General features: G+C 36.5%; 1 protein-coding gene across 16 annotated transcripts in view; it reads right to left on the bottom strand.

Annotated features, from left to right (window-relative positions):
* The window catches only part of LOC136676287 (voltage-dependent P/Q-type calcium channel subunit alpha-1A-like), a 73734-nt gene that overhangs the window by 26249 nt on the left and 33532 nt on the right, over positions 1-13953 (bottom strand). For 13 of the 16 annotated variants that reach the window (XM_066653157.1, XM_066653164.1, XM_066653170.1 and 10 more), the window contains exons 27-37: positions 12667-12807; positions 11895-12096; positions 11101-11265; positions 10450-10560; positions 9630-9713; positions 7287-7403; positions 6797-6862; positions 6588-6685; positions 6342-6492; positions 5746-5873; positions 2523-2619 (exon numbers count right to left, since the gene is read on the bottom strand). In XM_066653157.1, coding sequence (XP_066509254.1) covers positions 2523-2619; positions 5746-5873; positions 6342-6492; positions 6588-6685; positions 6797-6862; positions 7287-7403; positions 9630-9713; positions 10450-10560; positions 11101-11265; positions 11895-12096; positions 12667-12807 — 1360 coding nt within the window. Of the gene's footprint in view, positions 1-228; positions 326-2522; positions 2620-5745; positions 5874-6341; positions 6493-6587; positions 6686-6796; positions 6863-7286; positions 7404-9629; positions 9714-10449; positions 10561-11100; positions 11266-11894; positions 12097-12666; positions 12808-13953 lie in introns of all 16 variants that reach the window. The other 3 variants (XM_066653158.1, XM_066653161.1, XM_066653169.1) reach the window with 2 other exon arrangements.

The following is a 13953-nucleotide window of genomic DNA, read 5'->3' as shown; positions in this document are numbered from 1 at the left end:
GCTGGCTAACACTTCACTTTCACCGACTTTCACAAAAGAACATTAGCTCACCAACACCAAAACTAACAGAGAAAAGGGGCAGCTCTGATTGGGGGAGCGGGCAGAGAGAGAGAGGGAGAGAGAAAGATAAACAGAAAGCAAGAGGGAGAGAGAGAGGGGGAGAGAGAGAGAGATGGAAAGAAAGATAAAGAGTCAGAGTGGTGCCCGCTCACCCAGCTGCCCTCTAACCTTGTATGCCACCCTTGCAGGGCATCGCTTCCCCAGACCGAGTGGCGGGCACATGAGCCTCAGCATCTCATACATATCACTGAAACTGATCCTGCCGCTGCAGACCCCCAAAACAAACAAACAAACAGACAGAACGCAAAACGGGATGGGGAAGGACACAGATGGGTCAGAACCAGGGGTAGCGTAGACGGAAAACCAAATCAAAAACAAAAGAAACAAAAGAAAAAGAAAGAAAGACACAGAGGTTATTGATTTGGTCACAGGGAGGTGGAAGGTGGAAGGTGGGGAGGTTTATGGGAGCGGAGTCTGAGAGTTGGCGAATGCTCCACTGTTGGCTGGATCTGTGGTTTACTGAGAGAAGGAGATGCTGAGATTGGTCGTAGCGATGCTCCATGAAATTTTTTTGGCCAGAAACAATACACAATAAAATGACTGTGGTGTGTTATTTTAAGTCTACAACATAAACAAACAAACTTGGCATTAAATATTACAAATCTATGTTCAAATGACCTACACAATTTGTTATGTACAATCAAAATGCTTAGAGGCTGACATGAATCCTATATTTTCATTTAAAGTTTGCAATGATTTAAAAAGTATAGTGTCTAAACGTACATTCATTCTATGCAAGCAACTGTACGTTTGTCAGTTAAATTTCAAAATTCAAATCACAGTAAAGATTCACACTAAATGATTCTCAGTGGTGGCAAAAAAAATAAAAAACCCAAAAATCTAAAAAAAAAACCAACCAAAAAAAAAAACGATTAGGACAATTTTTTAATTTTCATGAAAGCTAAATAAATGAATAAAAATTATATTCATATCAATCAACAAGTATGCAACAGTGTAAATATGAAAAACCTAATGCAACATTTTCAGTATCAGATTCAGCCAAAAATTTTAATTTGGTGCATCGCTATGTTGTACTTTTTTATTTAAATAAAAACAAAATAAAAAAGAAAAGCATTCTATGAGATCGGTGAGTGGTCACATAGAAACAGCAGCAAGGCTTTATTCGGACAGAAAACCTCGCTGCTCTGAGTCAGGTTTATGTCAGCGCAGTTCTGGCCCTTCCCTCCCCTTTCTAGACCGAACCAGAGCAATGCTTAATCCCCAGGCATCGATCCACAGCAAGCAAAGAACATACCACACACACGGCTGCTTTTATTGTGCTTTTTTAGGCTCTTGTTTTATCTTGTTTGTAAATTGACTGCTTGTGTGTTTGTGGCAAAGTGCACATCATGCGTTTTCCTGCGATTTCTGCATTGTCCCGCACATTCTCATTTTCATATCAGAATGCAAATATGTGGAGATGATGGAGATAAAATAAACAACGGAAAAAAAACATTTAAAAAATAATCGAAAAAACGTGGAGGAGAAGTAAATTAAAAAGAAGAATTTAAAAAAAGAGTAACACTTTATTTTAAGGTTTGCTTTCTAAAAATTGATTAACCATTAACAAGCAATTAATAGTCTAGTAAATATAAATATACGATTTGTATGCAAGCTTAAAAATTTGATATAATTTTGTTAGCTATAATATTATGCAAGTGTTATTAACTGTTTATTGACTAATAAATTAGATGTACATTTACTGTCAGTTATGACACCATTATCAATAAATAGTAAGAACTCAAATGATCAGAATTCACAATCCCAAAATACGGCCATTAATGTGATTACATGGCCATTGAGGATTATTTAGAAATGATATACAACTGGCAGCGTGATTAGTGGCCACTGTGTTTGAAAGTGTAATCATAAACTAATGCAAATACAATTTAATTTAAAACAATTAGTTAAACAGTTAATAACTCATTTACAGAAGACTGTATTAAAGGAGAGATCAATCATTTTTCCACCCAAAACACAACAAAAATTTTTTTTTTTACATCAACTATTATATTATATTGAATAACCAGTTTATGCTCCACAGAGCAGGTCCTGAACAAGAGGGCAGCCATGTTTAAAAAAAGCTTAGTACAGAATCTCTGATACATCCCAGAAACTAGGTGACAGTATAATGTTTCATGATATGAAGCACTGCTCCTTTAACACATCTTAGAAACAAATTTATACCCCATTTCTGAGCATGTTTACAAATTATATATTTCTGTTTACTAAGGTGTTATTAACTGCTCATTAAAGATTAGGTAATTGTTAAGAAGCAGACCTTATAATGAAGTGTTAATGCCAAAAGGAAAAGGAAAAAGAAAAGGAAAAGAAAAAGCAACATTCATTCCAGTCTCCACTGCGAGCAGGTGCTGAGGTTTTTTGGTTAAAAGCGTCCAAACCTTGCAGGCCACCCTATGAGGACATTTCTTGCCTAAGCCCAGTGGGGGGTCGATAACCCGTAATAAACTGTACATATCCTTATAATGAATTCGCCCGCTGCAAGAAAAACACAGGGTGGTTAGAGGGAGGGGAGGGGAAAACAGAGAGAAAGAGAGTGTGAGAGAAAGAGAGAGAGAAGGTAAAGGAGAAAAAAGAACAAGAATAGAAAGAACACACACACATCCATAGAGAAATCGCACTCTGAACCCAGTGAAGCTCCAGAGCTGCTCCCTGACTCCACCCAAAAATCTCAGAGATTATTTAAAGGACAGTTCGAGACATTTTCCACAGGACGTCTGGAGTTTATGAGGAGTGGAAACTGAACTGGGAGTAAAAATTACTGTGCACTGATTAGGTATGGGCGGTATGCAAATTTTTTATACTGTCTCAAAATATTATCACGGTATACAAGGTATGGGTGAGGGGGGTGCACTGTTGGGTTGAGTGAGCCTCAAATTTCAGTGACTGGTGCCGGAGTAACAGGAAAGAAAAAAAAAGCTAAATAAGACAAGTTCTACAAGCATTGCTTTCCAGCTCGTGGTTTAGCACACTGCAGCAGATTATTTTACAGCAAACAGCTACTGGGCTTGTGTTTTTTCCTCAACCCATTTTCAGAGTGTGAAATCACCAGTCAGCCAGCTCCTACAGTGCCCCCTCCCTGTGGCTCTCTTAATTGCACATAAATTAACTTTATGGCTATGTACTTAAAGACACAGAAAAGAAATTTGAAACATAATTACCACTCTCATTTTGAGATACAGTCCACATTTTTAAATGCCACAGTATACTTTATTATCATTATACCACCAAAACCTATCACTGATTCTGATCATATAAACATTCTGAGCCCTAAATGTAGTTTCCCTGCTGGTTTTATCTACTTCCATAACAAAAGTAGGGTACTGAACTAGATAGTGAATAGTCTTTCAAACATTTTAAAACTTTACTGTGTTTATGTTTTAAAATCATTTATTTTAAATATTTACATACATTCAAGCATATCCACAAATGGAAATTAGGAAAATCCTCTTTTAATATTTTTATGGAATATGTATACTTGAAGAGGGACAAGCTGCTGTGGGACAAGCTTCTCTCCATTCATGCATTCATACTGCTAGCCACTGATCCAGATTACAAAATAAATAAAATAGAACAAACCTTAAAAATATAAATAAAATAGAAATATAACTTAAAAAAACATATGAATATGACTAGTAATAGGTAAATGAAATGTAAATCTGCTTCAGATCTGGAAAGTTTCTTCCCCAATAAAACTACACATTTGTACAATTTTAAATCAACCAGAACACACGCTGCATTTTTTCAATATTAAAGTAAATTTCTGTTGGAAATTAACAGGTCCCAGCTCAGCATGCACTACCTCAGCCGCTTCAGATGGTGGGGTGATAAACTCTGAAAAAAATGGAGGAACTGTCCTTCAGATGATCTTAAGAGCTGGAGAGAGAGAGAGAGAGAGAGAGAGAGAGAGAGAGAGAGAGGAGAGAGAGAGAGAGAGAGAGAGAGAGAGAGAGAGAGAGAGAGAAAGGGAGGGAGGGAGAGAGAGAGAGAGAGAGAGAAAGGGAGGGAGGGAGAGAGAGAGAGAGAGAGAGAAAGAGAGAGAGAGAGAGAGAGAGAGAGAGAGAACGAGAGAGAGAGAGAGACTGGAGCAGTGATCATGGTGCAGAACAAAAAAAAAAAAAAACACCCTCACTGTGGCGAGGTCAATGACTTAATTTAACACTGCATACAGCATCAGGCGAGAAAACAGCAAAATACAGCAGTAGTACTGAGTACTCTGCACTTTGTATTTTGGTACTAAGTATTAGGAGGTATGCAGTGGGGCAGGACTGAAGCTGGAACCTGTGGAGAGCCATGCACCGGAGCCCAACAACCACTAAATTAAGTCATTGTCAGGATTTAAGTTTGCCATGCACAGGGTGTTCTTTTTATACTCAGCTTCTGTAGTGGTTTTGTTCTCATTTATTTCTTTTTTGTTTACTTGTGTTTACTCTGCTTTTTTAACCCTCAGAAGCTGCAGGTGTGGCCAGTGATAAAGTGCCTGGTTGTTAAATTAATTTATTTAATAACTGGAGAAATGTGCCACTTCTAAACCTTCAGTCAACACCACATTTGGTATTCTTAGGAGAAGAGAAGAAGTGTTACTATGATTTCAATTCTAAATATGAAAAGCCTCAGCAAGCACAGGCCTTGTTTTTCAGATGTTTCTGATACTTAAAACATATATTAATGCAAAATGAGATTTAAAGGTATAGTCCACTAAAATGTAAATTATTATTTATGCTTACACAGCACAACAAATTCTCAGTAATAATTTTATTCTTTAAGCCAGTTCATGTCAATAGAAACCAGTCACACTAACCTGTACACAATGGTCTGTCGTGCAGCAAAATCTGAATCACCATTTGACAAAAAAGTTCTGCAGATTTAAACTTTAGGTAAAAGAATGCAGCTGTCCTGTTGAGATCAGCCAATCAGGCACAAGTATATTGAACTCATTTGTCTCTGATTTGCACACATCAAATAGTGTATTTCATTTTCTTGATCAGATAGAAATGTCCTCATGGCAAAAAGAGCCATGCGATTAATTGGAATGCAGAAAATCTGAAAGTGGGTGTGCACTAAATCTAAGGATACAATACTGTGACAAAAAGGTGTTGGAAGAAGCGTCCTACACAAATTAAACTAAAAGTAGCTGTTTGTTTTTTCCTCTAATGGAACTGTACAGGGAACTGTCTACATTATTTATTTATATGGATTTATATATCGATTTATTTCATTTAATGTCATTTATGGATTATACATTTTTGGTGGGCTGCAAGACACTAATATTATTTTTTATCTACAGATATTATTGACTAATATCTGAAAACAGTAGCAGCATGGACTTTTATACCTGGTTTCCATATTTTTATAAATCTAAATAAGCACACCTCAGACACCAAGCTTGGCTACATTTGAAAAAAAATGTTGTAGGTTGTGTAAATCTACTTTGTATTAATGCTTAATGTGTGATCAGTTATTTTACATAGTGTTTTTAAAAGAAATGTGAGAAGGTTTCTAGTTTGTATTTATGTACCTGCATATATGTGTGTGTGTTTATGTGTGCGTGTGTGTGTTTAATGTATGTATGTATGTATGTGAGAGTGTGTGTTTGTTACTCACCAAGCTGCTGGATCATACTCTGCCCAGATTCTGACGTACTCATCCAAATGATGTGGACCCAGAATAGAAGAGTCCCGTGTCAAATACTCAAAATTATCCATAATTACGGCGACAAACAGGTTCAGCATCTAGACACACACACACACACGCGCACACACACACACACCATTATTCAATAATTCATTCATTTTTTGTCTGTAACCGTTTATCCAGTTCAGGGTTGCGGTGGGTCCAGAGCCTACCCAGAATCACTAGGTGCAAGGCAGGAAACACACACATTAGTAAAGCTCATTTATCAATAGAAGGTGATGAGTGAAACACCAGTACTGAAATCACAAAATTGTCCTACCTATAGCTACTGCTGAAATTTGTGCTAATGCTGGGGAAAATCTCATTCAAACTATTAGGAACCCTATAGAATAGCTATACACTTACACCATCTCCTCAGCAAGAAAGCTGAGGCATTCAGACTGCTATAAAATCAGCACTTGGAATTCTGGTGACTGAAAAGTGTGACCAAAAATGAGGGGTTCAAAAGTAAATGACCAGAATTTACATAGGGATGGATCAAGGGATGAAATGAAAGATTCCCTCACCAGGAAGGAGCAGAGGAAGATAAAGGAAACGAAGTAGGCGTAGGCCACGTTACTCCCACACTCTTTGTTTTCATTCCCAGAGGCAGGGTCACACTTCTTTCCACCCAAACATGCCAACATTATTTCATGCCATGCCTCTCCTGTAGCACTCCTGTTACACAAAAACACACTCATAAGACCATGAGAGAGAGAGAGAGAGAGAGAGAGAGAGAGAGAGAGGAGAGAGAGAGAGAGGTGTTGTTGTACCTAAACAGCAACATTAGTGCCATGATGAAGGTTCTGAAATTATTGTGTTCATCTATAGCACTGTCTTCTTCTTCATTTAAAGCCAGGTTCCCAAACAGCTACGAATACAGACATAAACATACATTTTCAACATACTCAGTGTATACAAACTTAAATGAACTCTGTACAAATCAGAGTGCAATATAGTCTGTTTTGTGTGTGTGTTTTACCTGCATGCCGATAATAGCGTAGATAAAGAAGAGAATGGCGATCAGCAGACAGACATAAGGCAGAGCCTTCAGAAAAGAATAAAGAAAGAAAAAAAAACAAGAAAGAAGGGAGAAGAGAGAGAGAGAGAGAGAGAGAGGCAGGTGTTATACACACAGACTGCTCTTTGTATGTAGGCATTTGTATTCATTATGTATCAGAGACACTATACTACTTATTTAAAAAAGGACATAATATGCTGATTTTTTAATTAATTGCTCGATAAAAATGTAATTATACAAACTTAGAAGCCTTGTTATCTGAGTGTGTGTTTATGTTTATATTTTACCCTTTATGAGCACACTTTTTACACACATGACTTCATAGGGACCAATGTGAGAGAGAAAGAGAGAGAGAGAGAGAGAGAGAGAGAGAGAGAGAGAGAGAGAGAGAGAGAGAGAGAGAGAAAGAGAAAGAGAAAGAGACTGTGTATGTGTTTGTGAGTTTGTGCACCTTAAATGACTGTACAAAGGTCCAGAGCAGAATGCGGATGGTCTCGCCTTGTCTGAGGAGTTTAATGAGACGAGCCGCTCGGAATAGACGTAGAAATCTCACATTAATTACGTTATTCTACAGAGAGTGAGCGCGAGAGGAAGCGCGAGAGACAGATATAGAGAAGAAGAAAACAGACAGAGAAGATAACAAAAGGGAAGAATGGGAGAAAATAGGCAGACAAAAATTTAAAAAGAACAAGTGAGAAATACTTTAAAAAAAGAAGAGAGAAATTCTGTTTTAAAATGCACATACCAAATTTTCAATACTGAAATTATCAGCTAAGATAGGAGGTCAAAATAAAAGAATAATATAATATCAAATAAAATAAAACAGGGGACATTAATTTTATTCATAAAAAAAAACAGAAACAAAAGAAAATGAAAATTCTGAAATTAAACACTCATCATCCAATCACATTTTTAAGCAGCAATTATCAAATGCACTGATCTTTTGGGACGAGCAGCAAACACAGGCACACACAGGAGGAGAACGCTGAGCTGAAACTCTCAATATATCTCATTATTTCAGTCACTATATTTTAATATTATATATGTATGTTTAATAATATTATATAGGTATGTTTAAATGATGCTTTAGTATAACAACAACAAAAATATATTAACTATATATTAACACTGATTCGTGTTCATTATATAAACTTTATTTCTAGATACATAAACAGAAAAAAATATATAATAATCATAAATGAAGTGACCTGATAAAAAATAAAACATTTAATTATTTAAGAAATTATAAATATGTTTCTTAAATATCTGTACTCAATTTTAGTAAATATAAAATGCATATGTTCTGTTTATGGTAATTTCTTTTACCATGAAAGAAATTTACTTGTATATGATTTAGCCTTTGAAATTTTTTTGTTAAAATGTTTACGTTCATGTCAGCGTTTGCCTCCTTCCACTGAGACACAGCGCTTCCTTCTGGCCAGGAGGAGGAACATGAGGGTGTGGGGTGGAGAGGAAGAGGAAGAGCAAGGAGGGAGAGGGAGAGCAAGAGAGAGAGCGAGAGAGACAGAGACATCATGCAACTTTTATTAAAGTGCATGGCATTCAGGCAATGAAATGATTAAATTTATCTGGGTGTATGTAAAAATAAATGTATGTGTGTGTGTGTGTGTGTGTGAGAGAGATAAATGTATCTGTGACTATGATCTAAGATCCTACGTCCTGTGTAACAAAATCAACAGGTATACATACATAGACTGTAAAACAATTACCTGTTAATATCCCATCCAGCATAAGCTGGTTCTAAAATGATATATAAGCAGTAGTACGTATAATTACTTTATTACAAATACAATTACTTATTGTAATACTTCTACATGGAGACAGTTATCCAGTAACTCTTTTGTACTATATCAGAAATCCCAGTAAAAATAAAAGAGGTGGTAGGCCCTGTGGCTGCTCACAAGCAGAAAACAAGCCCAAATATTACATTTAATGTAATTCAATTTACCCTTAACATCCAGCTGCTTTACATTAGGAAATCAGTACAATTATAGCTAACAATCAACACCACTGTATAAAATCAAACCTTTTGAATTTTAACAGAAATATAGGTGGGGTGGGACAAAGGGGATGCACTTTGAAAAACTTGTATTAAATACATTATCAGTTCTGTTAATTACCCAACACACCCCGTAAAATTCTCATGTTTTAGTACTTTAGTAAAACCTACATAGAAATACTGCTATGTATGTAAACTCAATCACTATAAGTTGCTGAGTGCTAAAATTGAAAGCCTGTTTCAGAGTGTGATCTGAATGCATTTGAACATGAACTGTGAGTCATTTCAGCTTGAAGATGCAAAATTATCATCATCAGCCACTCCAGGCGTCAGCTCATCACACAGGAAGCACATGCTCTCGCAGGGGATTGTGGGAAATGGATGCATTATAAGAGAGGGAGGCAGAAAGAAAATTACAAACCAACCGTAGGCTAATGTAGTTCAGAGAAGAATGGGTTTGATTGACAGTGATTGGTGATGTTTGGTTCATTTTGGTTTGTTATGGTCACACATGGAGGGACAGTGGAGGGTCATAGTGCATTTTTGTTTTGTTTTGTTTGTTTGTTTGTTTTAGATTGGATGGGTTTATCAGGGTAGATACGCCAACAAAGCAGAAGATTAAAGAAAGCATGAAAAAGAACAGGAACAACAGTGGTTACAGATCCAAGTTTAATGGCTAATTAATCACACATAGAAAACTATTTGAGGTATATTATACAAAGAATATACACATCCTGCATGAGACTCAGCCCAAAAGTGGAGCAGAACACTCACCCACAGCTCCGTAACTAAAATATCAGTGATGCTTCCAAGGATGGAGACGAAATCAAAAATATTCCAAGCGTCTCGGAAATAATTCTGCAGGAAAACAAACAAAAAACAACCAGCATTTAAACAGAGTCTGAGCGACTCAGCCAATCACAGAGTTGTTACCATGGAAACAGGCAGGTGATACGTACACTTGAAAAGATGGGTACTTGTGAGCTTATTTTAGGATATTTTAAAGAGGTCAGCAGATACTCACATGCTTTATACAATTTCAGGTCTAAATAGTAACACAGACCATTAATAAATAAAGAACGACATATTAATACTGATCACTGAGTCATTCAGAAGAGTATTTCTGTGTGCGTATGAAGATGTTTACGAGCCAAAAATGTAAAAACAAATTTCCCAAACAACCAAAACATCACATTTTAACCAACTGTATTAACAAGTTGTAACATGTGGCTCAAACCAATACAGATTTTATGGAGCTAAATAGACATCTATAATGCAGTGATATTTCTATAAATTATTTGAATTACATTGGTAATCAATATCTATTAACACAAGTTGGATGCTGCAGACATTTATCCACTTGCTGTTTGCTGTTTTAGGTGACTGTCATGGGGTAAAGACCTTGTGATTCATTCTTTTATTTATTTATTCATTCATTCATTCATTTATGCTTTCATCCAATGTCATTAACCGCGTATCCAGTTTGTGTGTGTGTGTGTGTGTGTGTGTGTGTGTGTGTGTGTGTGTGTGTGTGAGTGAGTGTGTGTGAGTGAGTGTGTGTTTGTGTGTGCGCACATGTTTGTGTAAGACTTACTCGAATGCCAAAGGCGATCATTTTCAAAATACACTCCATGAAGAAGAGGATGGTGAAGACAATGTTCAGATTCTTCAGCACAAGATCATACATGTCTGGGGCTTGGTGATACTGGACATAAACACAAAACCCTGGTTTATACTTTTGTCAAAGATTAACTGGCACTACCATAAATGAAAGCTCAGCATGGTGCAGGATATAATGTTAAATATAAACATATGTAGTTGGGCATATGTCGTAGAAAAAAGTTGCTCCCTTTCTTGGACACACAGCTATATAAAACTTTACATTTCCGTGGTCATTTCCCTTGTGAATATTGAGCAGTTCCAAATTGTGCTTAGTTACTACCCAAGTCCTAATTCTATACATGTAGCAATTATAAGTCAAAGCAATTGTGCCCCCCTATAAGAACATGTTTAACCAATCATAACCAACCCCTACATTTGTTTTTCTGGTTGTGCTATTATTATTATTATTATTGTTATTATTATTATTATTATTATTATTATCATCATCAGAGATTGAACAACAGTTTTTGAGACTAATGTGTGATACGAAATGTTGGGACACTAAGTTCTATAAATTTGCAGTTGAAACTAAAGACACAAAGACAATGTTCTGAGTGAGAAGAAGAGAAAGAGAAGGATGTACCTTCATCATGAGGACGATGGTATTGAGCGCGATCAGAGCCATGATGCTGTACTCGAATGGCGGCGAAACCACGAACTGCCACATTTTGTACTGAAAACTCAGCTTATTCTTTGGCATGTGACGAGTCAGAGGCTTAGCGTTTATAGCAAAGTCTATACAGGCTCTCTGTAAAACAAACACACACACACACACACACACACACACACAAGAATATGCTACATATTCAATAATTAATATAATTTATGTGTTTAATTATACACTCTATCTGTTTATAGTCATACACATAAAAACCATAAAGATCAGTGTGCTGATGCAGATAAGAGTGAAAAAATTTGGTGTCGAACCCACAAGGCAGAGGGTGCTTTAGTAAAGGAGGTTAGCATGTTTTACATTCAGTTAATTTCTTAAAAAAACACACAGAAAAATGCTCTATATTATTAATGAAATTATGCTGAATACTTAATTTATTATTTAGTTCATTATATTGTTTAGGCTTGTGGTGGGTTGTTTTTTTTGTGTGTGTGTTTTTAACGCTGTTTTTCAATGTATCTTAGCTCTGTGTGTAAGACAGATTGGGTTTGAATGAAGGGTGTGTGTAAAGTGCTAGGTTGTATTTTATTTATACCATATATAGTAATTGCTCAGTAAATTACATTGATTTATGCTTGTCTAGATAGATTTTTCTGTGTATTATTTTATATTGCTTAATTTTGGACTGTAGTTCTGATTTATTTTTTGCTGTGACTGACTATTTCAAACATCAAGCAGAATAAGAATTTTTTCTGTTTTCATACCTCATTCTTTTCCAAACTGTAGTCCTCCATCATCTTGTCTCCTTGCTCCTGGAAGGTGATGATAATCAGAGCCACGAAGATGTTGACGAAGAAGAAGGGGAAGACAACGAAGTACACCACGTAAAAGATGGACATTTCCATCCGATAGCCTGGGCTTGGGCCCTGATCCTCATGGGTGGAGTCCACAGAGTGCTTCAGCACCCTAAGAGAGTGTGATAGTAAGAGAGAGAGAGAGAGAGAGAGAGAGCGAGAGAGAGAGAGAAATGTAATGGCTATAAACAAAACACATAACTATAAGCTATCATTACCTTTTCTGTTTTGCGGGGCCTGGGAGGAAGTGGGGGGTAATTGGGACATAGGGAAGATGCTATATTTGCTAGGCCTTTTTTGGGGTTTGTTAGGGATTGTTTAGGGGTGTTTACATGCACGCTAGCTGTAATGCTAGAGAATGTCAATGCACTTAGCAAAACAAAGCACCTGTTAGCTCAGTTTGACACTAAATACACATGTGTGTGTATGTAATGTGTGTGCAGACCTTGTCTTTGATGCTCACTACAAAACTTGCAAACTGGAAACTAAAATAACTGTTTTACATTTGTCGCCTTTTTTCTTTTGGTGATCTGATCTGAAAAGTGAGTTTGGTCATCCATTACACCACTAAAGATTTGATACAAAAGCAACATTCCTGAGAGTCCTTTAGAACTATATATCATTCCAGGGGGTAACTGCAGTGTATTGCATTTGGAAACGCAGTGTTTGTGCATATACATACTGTGGCCACCCCTCCCCGGTTGATACGGTGAAGAGAGTTAACAGGGCCCACAGCACATTGTCGTAGTGAAAATCGTACTTCTTCCACTCCCGCGCCTGTGCTTTCACTTCGTTATCGCGCTCATACACCAGGTACTCACCCCTAACACACACACACACACATTTTTAGAAATTTCATAACATGTTAGCATAAATTGTTTCAAGAAAAGTTGTAAATTGCAATAAAAAAAAGTACAAAGCAAAGATTTTCAGTGTTTTCACCAACAAACTTTTTTTCACTTGTCAAACTTTTTTGTAAATATAAGCCAATTGTTAATTATAAATAGAGGCTTATTTACCACTGTGATGCATTATCTTTCTTTTTACACTTTTTAATCATTAGGTAACTATTGAATCTTTGCAGTATTGCAATTTTATGTCCACTCGTTTGACACAAGAGCCGCTCAGTAGTCTATTGCCATTGACTATTTCTCCTCTTCATGATGCTCAACTGGAGACAGATCTGGATTGTAGGCAGACCAGTTAAACATATACTCTGTGTCTACAAAGCCAAGCCATTGTAGCATGTGTAGAAAAAGGCCTGGCATTATTTTCCTGAAATAACCACAGCTTCTCTGGGATTGATGTTACCTTGATAAAGCCCTAATATATGACACAGATTCACATTTACTGCATTTTATTGAACGTAAAATGTATGGTATTAGGGCATTCCATAAATATTGTATATTATGAAAAAGTTCATTTCTTGTCCATAAATTAAAACATTTAAATTAAAAAGGTAAACTGCCATATTTGTTATAGTCATTACACATGTGGCATATGACAAGTAACATATTTCAAGCCCTTTTTTTTAAATCTAATCTGATGGCTAATTGCTCATAAAAATTAGAAATCCACTAACTCAAATTATAGAACATTTCATTGGATTAAACACAAAAGGACATACAATACAGGAGTGTCTAAGATCTGACAATTATGTTCATTTATACATTCAATACTGGTTTGGGGCTCCTTTTACCACAAATCATTACACCATTGTAGTGTGGTCTATCAGCTGAGATGTTACTGAAGCCCAAGATGCTTTGACAGGTGCCTCCAGCTTATCTGTATTGCTGACTTGGTTGTTTCTCATGTTCCATATGACAGTACCCCAGGGTACAGGTCCAGAGAGTTGGCTGATAAACCAAGCACTGTAATGTCATGGTCAGCCAAACATTTGGCAGTAGTTTTGACACTGTACATCCCGCTCGAAAAGGAAATTGGCATCTTCATAAAGCTTGTCAGCAGA

The sequence above is a fragment of the Hoplias malabaricus genome, chromosome X2 (assembly GCF_029633855.1).
Source record: "Hoplias malabaricus isolate fHopMal1 chromosome X2, fHopMal1.hap1, whole genome shotgun sequence".
Lineage (NCBI taxonomy): Eukaryota > Metazoa > Chordata > Actinopteri > Characiformes > Erythrinidae > Hoplias > Hoplias malabaricus.
The sequence above is the reverse complement of the archived record's forward strand: the minus strand, read 5'-3'. Positions and strand labels throughout refer to the sequence as shown.